Source organism: Aplysia californica, unplaced genomic scaffold, assembly GCF_000002075.1.
Source record: "Aplysia californica isolate F4 #8 unplaced genomic scaffold, AplCal3.0 scaffold00311, whole genome shotgun sequence".
Taxonomy (NCBI): Eukaryota; Metazoa; Mollusca; class Gastropoda; order Aplysiida; family Aplysiidae; genus Aplysia; species Aplysia californica.
In genome coordinates, this window is record NW_004797581.1 from 568,476 (window position 1) to 577,875 (window position 9,400).

Below are 9,400 nucleotides of genomic sequence, written 5' to 3' on the forward strand. Positions count from 1 at the left end.
AGACAGACAGACAGACAGACAGACAGACAGACAGACAGACAGACAGACAGACAGAGAAAAGCAAAGGAAGTAGGACTACCAAAGGAGCCCTCTAACCCTCGCGACTAAATTTCGTCCTGTGGCCTTTGACGCTTGTACCTGAGTGGAGTGAGTCATAATTTCGTCACGCTCATAAGATAAATGCCTCAGTCACTTTTACTATTAGCCTTTTTCAGAAAATGAGAAAGAAAAAAAAGCCCCAACTTTCTTTTGAACTGTGTGAAACGCTTGATTTTTGGCACACTCGGTTGATTTTATATTTGGATTATTCTTTTGTCAAAGAAAACTTAGAATTAAAAGCTGGCTCTGCTCTTCATTCCAGAACCAAAAACCCCAGACCGGCCAAAAAAAGACTTAGGCTGTTATCTTTTGAGCGAGACGATTTAAAATGGCGTTTATCAGGTAAACAACACCGTCTAGGTGCCTTACTAACATGGGCGTAGGGATAGGATCGAGACAACAGAACTTCGGAGATGGTGATAAAACAATATTATTTCACTAACTTCTGCTTAACAAGATTGTGCCTTTCAATTCTACTAATAGTCACAGACCCACGAAAATCAGGACTAGTCTTTATAAAGCAAAGGATCTGAATAATTATGTACATACCCTGTTTTGATTAACACAATTTGGTCATTCATGTGACTTATTGGAAGCCAGATATGTTCTCTGGTTTGACATAGATCAAGCGAAGCTAGAATAAGAGAACTATAAAGTCTCTTGGGACTAAAAACATTTGCTTTGGGTAGTTATTGAGGATCAAAACCAGGCCCTGTATAAAAATACGAAGCAAGAATCTTAACTATTACTTACCATTAACCCTCATCCTCACACTTCAGCTGTATAACAGACTAAGAAGCAAGTGTCTTAACCATCACCTCACAAGTGCCCTTATTTCACATCCCTGGGCTTTATTAAAGCGACAACGAAATGTCTGGACAATAAATTATATCACGTTTACTTACTTCCCCTACTCCCCCACCCCCACTCACACACACACAATCCTCTAGCTATCTGACAAAGTACAGCATTCAGAAAAACTAACTAAAAACCTTCTCCAAAAAAAAGTGATGTTTTTAAAAAAAATAAAAACCAGAACAACAGTGGGCTGTCAACTGCGACAAAAGAACACTAACAAGACAGGAAACAAGTGTGAGACCTTTGTCACCGAAAAAGAGACAAATCTGACAGCAAGAAGTCTCCTTTCCCCACCGAAGCAGGGTGAGACCAGCTCAAACTAGTCGATGTCAGCACATGTAGATCTATTTATGTTATGTCAAGAGGCAACAACAATATTATTATTTGCTTCGTCCCTGTTAAAGTTGAGGAAAAGTACAAAATCGACAGCTTTATGCTGCACTGTGTTAACTCACCGTTCCTGTTTTGATGGAAATCACTTTGAGAGCATTTAATGCTGGTCGGAAAGATTGGTTGATGGGACAAAATGAAACGTGCTCTACAGAATACGCTTTCAGTGTCCGCTGCAAAACCCTTATTATCACTTTAGGCTTGCGTTTAAAAAATGGTGGCGGAACCTTGTTTCGCCATGACTTTTATGAATGGGCTTTCAGATTGTGTGGGTCATCCAAATGTTTCTCATGTACGAGCGTATGTAAAGATCTGGAAAGATTAAACAGAGCAAATTCATTCTACCTTGTTTTAACCGCGGTCAGACGAAAGTGAACAAGCTATAGCTAATATTTCCAATGGAAATATTTTAAAATAGTTTTAGCAAAAGTTTTACAGCACTTGCCAAGCAAATAGGTCACATTAGTGCTGAAATTTTAAAAGCTTTACAAGAAAGTAAGAACACAGAAAAGAAGAGGTAGAGATCAGAATAATAGGAGCTTGACCGGAAGTACAGAACACTGCCACACAGACAGCACAGTGCGTAAGGAGAAAAGAAACAGCCCTACATGACAAAAGAAGAATGAGTTGGGGAGGAGGGCTTAATTTTACTTTTACCCCGATAGATATACATCGATACCAGACCCCTTTGATACTGCTTGGTCATGCTAATGGCAAACAGATCGATAAGCCAAACCTTAATTAGTTATTGTAACCGGTTAACCGGTGCTTGTGGCTGTGTCTTGACTCCCCCCCCCCCCCATGTTTTACCTCTCTCTCTGCCTGTCTCTGCCTCTGTCTGTCTGTCTGTCTGTCTGTCTGTCTGTCTGTCTGTCTGTCTGTCTGTCTGTCTGTCTGTCTGTCTGTCTGTCTGTCTGTCTGTCTGTCTGTCTGTCTGTCTGTCTCTCTCTCTCTCTCTCTCTCTCTCTCTCTCTCTCTCTCTCTCTCTCTCTCTCTCTCAGCGTGAAATAGCCTCGACAGCCACAGTTGAAGTAACCAACCTATTAAATGATCTTACTTGAGTCGTTGAAATTTAACAGCCAATCACACTCTTTGGTTTGTAAACACAAAGCCTAAATGTTCTAGTTCTATGCGGGGAAACTGAAGAAGGTGAGTACCTAAAACACGATGACGTCACTGCCTTCCGGAAGTGTTCACAGCCTGTGGGGAGTGGAATTTATGGCTCTATTTGCCTCTGTCAACACCCAATGGTTATTTAGGAATCGGCAGCCCTGATTTAAAGAGCATCTAATGGAGATTTTAGTATAGTCTCCATCCCATAAAAGATTATGTTCATATAAATCAGTTAGGGCCAGTACAAACACTGCCTTCTTCTATATCATTAATGATAGATCTAATGATAATGATAATAATAATCACAAAAAGTATCATAATTATGATAATAATAATACGAGTAATAATAATAATAATAATAATAATAATAATAATAATAATAATAATAATAATAATAATAATAATAATATCAGACATTGCTTTAACAACCATTGTAAGTACCTGCAAGTTTGAAAATTATGTTTTACCTTTATCACAGCTTTTCATACACAAAAAAGGAAACTCATCTCAAAAACGAGCAAAAGCAATTGATGTAGATGGCAATGAAGCAAGAAATGGCATTGGCTGAAAGAAATTTTACAAAAAAACCTGTATTTGTCCTTCCACTTATGTAAAGTTCATGAACACGAAACAAAATCTACCTATCCCAACAGAAAAAAGGGCAAAACAAGTTTTAGCCAATCGTTGAAAATCAAAGTCATTTCATAAAACCCCTCAACAGGAATATGAGGTACGTATTAATGAATACTTTATAGATGTTTTTCCTTTCACAAATAATACGAGAAAACGAATAATATGAAAGAAAGAACATTCTTACTTAAAGTTAGGCTTAAAAATTATTATTGGGTTATTACTTAAAAATTACTGGGTTAATACAAAACTCTCACACCGAGGAGTGAACGTTCTTATAGGCTACAATACTGAATCTCTGGTCAATTCAAGTAAAACCCGACCACGTAAGATGTTAATTAAGTCCACAAAGCTATACTCTGGCAAAGAGGAACAGCAGGTACAACCTGACAGAAGGGTGTGCAGAAAGAATACAAGAGGATCGTGTGTGTGTATATTTATTATGGTGCAGGGTCGTTAGTAGCAGAACATGATAATTATGCATTCTGTTGTCAGATAGTGCAGAGGGTAAAAGACTTGTTTAACAGCAAAGTCAAGATCAAGATACAAGTAGATTTTGCTTATAGTTGCATGAGGACATAGTGCTCTTTTGTGTTGTAGTTTTCTGTTTTGTTAAAGTATCCCATCCACGTTTGTAAAGGACTATCAAACGAGCAAGGGGTACGCCTAGAGCAACTTACTTGGAAAGCCTGAAGAGATAGGTGGAGGGACAGATCAGGAGAATAATAATATAGGTGTTTAGGAGAATCCGAGCACAGAAATGAATGGGGAACCATGATTGCCGATATCTGTTGCAGATCTGGCACTTGTTGATTGATTAAAGAAATATGCAAAATTTTATTATTCATACAGATTTTTTTCCCTTCTGATTTCTCCATATCAAACTTTAAACGGCAATAATAATATTATGCTTACTATGACGAATGAGAGTTCAAATCCTTTGAATCATTCAAATGTCGTTTCTGTTTTTAACTTTATAGGGCGAATATTTGGAGAGATTTTCTTTTAGTCACAACACAACGTTTTATGTTATTGTTGTACCGGTGTTGTATTGTAACGCGCCCAGAGCCTGAGTACTTTAATCGGGGTTGAGTGCTATATAAATGTCATTTATTATTACTTGTTATTGTTCTGATTTGTGAACGATGGTTTGAAATGTGCTACTACTTCATTGCCTTGGATCTGCTGCTGGTCGGACATAATATTATATCCACGTCGCCCTTAAAGGGTTAACATTAACCGTATAAAAACAGTTTAATAAATCAACCAGTTGCTCAAATTAGGAAAATGCAAATAGAGTTTATAGAAATGCGTCCGTGACAGAACCAATAAAAAGTAAACTGCAATTAATTCATAGTAGTTTAGAAATGCATAGTAGTTTTTAGACTAGGGGAAGCTGGTGTCTCTATAGGGTCGGGGAGAGACAGTAACCTGCGTGGAAAAGCCAGAAGAATATCAATATCCAACCAGCAGTTAACTGGCATGATCAGCAGGCAGACCCTTTCATGGATCCTGGAGAGGAGGGAGGTGCAGCTATGGCATTGTGCCGCCTGCTATGACGCCTATTCTCAAACCAAGTAAGTAAGTAAATAAGTAAGTTTAGAAATGATGACCGATTTTCTTCCTACACCCACCTGACATTTCATATTAAAACAATGGCATACATTCATACAATGTTAACATTTAAATTTTTAACAAGTGTCCCAACTTAAGCTCAACTTCTTGAGTGCAATTACGTGTTTCTGTCTGTCCAGGTCGTCCTCAAGCACAGACCGAAACACCATCAGTACACGGTGCCGAGAGGGAAATAATGATATAATCATTCAGGAAAAAAAGAGAACAATGGGTCTTATCCTGTCAAGTAGGAGTTTCACTAGTTTCCACGGGAGACAAAGAGGAATATTGGGGGAAAGATGGTTGGGGTGGGAGCAATAAAAGAAATTGAGGGGGGGGGGGGGTCGAGAAGGGGAGAATAGGGTAAATTGCAGGGAAGTGAAAAATTAGACAAAAATGCTTTTGATGACGTGACAGTCAACAGTTAAATAAACTATATTACATAAAAATGATGATAATAATTTTAAAAAATAATAGTAATAATAATAATAATAATAATAATAATAATAATAACAATAATAATAATATAATAATAATAACTTTTTATTATCATTATTATTATTATTTGGAGGAGGAGGAGGTCGTGGAGGAGGTGGAAGAGGAGAAGGAGGAGGAAGAGCTATTCTTTTCCTGCACCCAACTGACAGGTCAAACCAAAATAGCAGTACTCATCAATTCACCCCAAAGCAGTTTGTAGCATCGCCACCATCACCACTCCGCCAGCATTATTTTGAAGCTGTAACAACTATTAATTAATATGTAGCCTGGCAGTAGCAAAAGCGTCCCTCTAGACATTTGTATCAAACTTTTTTTCCGGAAGGAAAAAAAGTCCAAAGATTACAAATTATTTCTTTCACTATAAATACAATTGAGAATTCAAAATGTGGAATAATTCACCTGAGCTCGTTTGAATTAATGAAGCAATACTATAATTTAGCGTATCCTGGCAATGTTCAAGGGCAGATATTTATGGTAGATACTCTGCATTCTTGCAAGAGGAAAAGTCCTAAAAGACTTACTATACATGCAAGGTTTCATTACCATAGCTTATCATGCGGAAAGGTGGAGAAGGAAAGGGGAGACGGGGGTCAGATTCTTTAATATTAGCGTAATTATATAGTGTGTATTGACAATGACAGGAACGGAACAGATATGAGATTATGTTTACTTTGTGCGGGACACGCAGAGTTATGGACACTTTGTACAGTACACAGTTGTGTGCATTCAGAAATTCAAAGAGGAGAAGAATGAATACGTCCAGGAGGTATAGCGTCTGTTATAAGAGGTGCGGGGGCGGGTTAGCTTAGCGGATTAGTAAATGACAAAATAGTGCTTTCAGTCTACCTTTGCATTCGCTTATAGAAAAACTCTCGCAGTATCTTTGATCTGAGAAGCAAAAGATCGTTAAAACAAAACATGAAAACAAAATTGCAACTCGGAGAGGCATGGAAAGAAATAATAAATAATAACATAAATCGTATGCTATTCAGAGGACAACATGAATTATATGAAATCATTCATGCTATAATACTTTGTCAAGACTCGATGAATCAAAATGCAGTTATGTTCATTCGACTGTCTCAACAACAAGGCGAGGCAGAAAGCTGTTTTATGGGGTTAATAAATGTTATTACAGGCACTTTTTTCCCCCAGCGTCACTGTCCTATCAGTCTTCTTTGTTTCCCAGCCCAGGAAAAAAAGGAAAAAGGGGGATCATTGACATGTATATTATTATTGATATTTTGTTCATGTGATGTTTTATATGTCTGTTCGTTTTCAACATTGCTTCTTGGGGGTGTTGGAGAGTGTTTAATGCTCTATTCATTAACTGATTGTTGTAGCAACTCGTGTTTAATGCAGAATTAAATTATGTTACTAGTATGACAGATGAGTAAACCCAAAATGCTAAGCAAGCTGGGTGGCGAGTGATTATATTAAGTTTTCATTCGTGGTACCAAACAAAAGATAGCATGAAATTAATTAAACCAACAAACTGTTAAATAATGACATGCTAACTGATAAATGTAATGACGACAAGTAAAACAAAATATCAACAGAAACTCAAAAACATAATAAAACTGAAAAGCGACAAAAAATATACGAGCTTTCAGAATATCAGCGCAAATGCTAAAACATAACAAAGCTTTATTTTTAAACAGCACTGAAAGTACACACATTTTCGAAATAGAACAGAAATTAACAAAAAAATAAACAATCCTGTTTTATTGAAGCATTGGAAAGGGGGGAGAGAAAAAGGAATTTGACAGGTTTTCTTGAGAGAAAAACAACAACGAAAGAAAGCAGACGTCTGAACAGTTCAGTGAGAACAGAGGTACATTTAAATCTCTGAACATAGAAGAGTAATTCTAGTCAGTATCAGTTGTAGAAACCAGATGGAAATATGTAAGCTATAAAGGTGAGGCATTTCTTCGTGTTCCTTAACGTTAGGTCAATATCCTATGAGGCATTTCCAGTCTTTATTGCTTTTTTTATTGGTAGAATATAAAAGTACCTCAATTCTAATCTATTTCCCTCATTTCCGTACATTTCAGACTCTCCACTTTCAAGAAGGGGACCGACGACAGTGGTCAAAGCAAAGGCTACGAAAGGTCGTATCACTCTACGTCACAGGCCTACCCATTAAACTTGGCTGGATATAATAAACAGATATATTTTGTATGATTCACGCCCCCCCCCCCCCCACACACCTTTTTTTTTCACCCCAAATCTCCCGGCCCACGTCCCGCTCAGTGGGCGTCCGTCCTTTATGTGTTTGAAGTTTTTGGTCATCTTTTGTTTTGCTGGTCTGAGGAATCGCTTAAAATGATTCACACTTATAAAGACAGGTATGTATCACTAAAAATGGACTAGGTGTTTTTCCTAATTCAAGCCCTGTTAAAAAAAGAATATTCACAGTTTTAAGTAATAATCATAAAAGTAGATAGCATCAATACTATGCTGTACATTTCCATTTTCTAAAGAATGCTCAATGCGCATTACATTCAAGAGTAAATCTAATTTTCCAAATATCTCTCTGGTCTCGCTTCTGCGTTTTTGCTAGTTTGTCGGAGCGATAAATTTCCCGCCTTTCTTCGGGAACATTTTGTAAATGAACCAAAAGAAAAGTAACTTGTGGAAACAAAGATGCTTTTTTTTTAGAATCTAAAACTGAATAAAATGTTTGCAAGCCCTTAAACTACAAGCCTTCACCATTCTATCGACTACATTACTTTGTGAAGTCATAATATATTTCAGCTCACAAACTACTTAAGGCCTGACAGCTAGCTAGCTATGAATGTAAAATTCTTTTGCCTGTCAATCAATCTTATCGTTTTCTGTTTCTATCGCACAGCACGACACTGGCGTCGACTGCCTGCTGTTAACTTAATGCTTTATCTTTAAAAAACCCTGAGTCGTTCCTAGACTGACATTCAACTTCCACGACATCATGGTGGTTATACAAGAAACAGAGCTTTCGATTTAACATCCCTGTCGTACACGACCGATCCAAATGAAGGCACATCAGTTTTAGTTTTAGAAAGAGTTTTACGGCAAGTGCAACACAATAAGGTTAAGTAAGTGCCGAAGATTAGAGGTGTTACAAGAGAGGAACAAACATAAAAAAAGAAAGAGGAGACATCAGGACGACAGATGTTTGATAGGAAAGAAGGAGCAGTACACCAGAGCATCCGCCAACCACCCACCGAAGGCGCATCAAGCTAACCACCTTCACGGATATCCTATCGTGGTTCGAATCAGTCTCTTTCCCCTCCCTCATATTTCCCCTCAGGTCGTACTGAAGGATCGGACACGACATGACCTTTTTCTCCATTCACCGCCCATAAAGAAAGCAGATTTTGACGCAATGTGTTCCAGCGCTTCAAGTGAGGCACAAAAAGAAGTACATGTACTTGCATTCCTTTCAATAGTGCGGTAAACAATTCGTGGCGCGACTTATTGTCATTATTTTCAAATATCTCCTCAAAATAAATTCTCCATTTTTTTGCACAGTGACATATCAATTTGTCTTAACAGATCTACATTTTTGTAAACACCTGCAGGCTGTATTCTAGGTAACTCCCTAATAAATACTTTTTTAAAAATCCAAGCGGGTGGTTTCTACAGATTTTTAAATGTTTACAGCTGGGGCAATAATATTGCTTTTAATAGCAAGTCCGTCATGTTTTCCTAATCGGGACATTATGCTTATGAAATGCATGCTTCGAGAGCCATTAGAGCAAAAAATGTGTTCACTATAAAAATACTTTCTTGTAACAAGTTTTGCAAGTAGAAATGATCATTGATGAGCTGTGACGTAGGCCATAAGCGCAATAAAAATGTGTGAGAGAAGCGGGAAGTGCTGTGAACAATACTATTTTATGTGTGACAGAGATTTCAAGTATTTTATATACATTTAAGAAGAAAAGTTTTATAATCTAGTCCCAATTCTTCTGGAAAAAATGATTTAGTTAAAACAAATTGATACTAATTGCTGTGCAAAGTACGGGTGGCATTGATTAACCAGTTAAAGACATATTTGAGGATAAGTTGCACCACAAATTTTTGACTGCACTATAATTGTCGACTTTATTATATTACAAGTCCTGTCCTAGCTAAAGATCTGACAAGAGTCCTATGAGAACTCTCTCTCTCTCTCTCTCTCTCTCTCTCTCTCTCTCTCTCTCTCTCTCGTTGA

The 9,400-nt window shown here is 37.4% G+C and overlaps 1 protein-coding gene across 1 annotated transcript in view; it reads right to left on the reverse strand.

Annotated features, from left to right (window-relative positions):
* The window catches only part of LOC101854879 (diacylglycerol lipase-alpha), a gene marked incomplete in the record, with an annotated part of 213,377 nt that overhangs the window by 109,077 nt on the left and 94,900 nt on the right, over positions 1–9,400 (reverse strand). Inside the window, 1 exon segment of the mRNA XM_013084702.2 lies at positions 6,049–6,090. Coding sequence (XP_012940156.1) covers positions 6,049–6,090 — 42 coding nt within the window.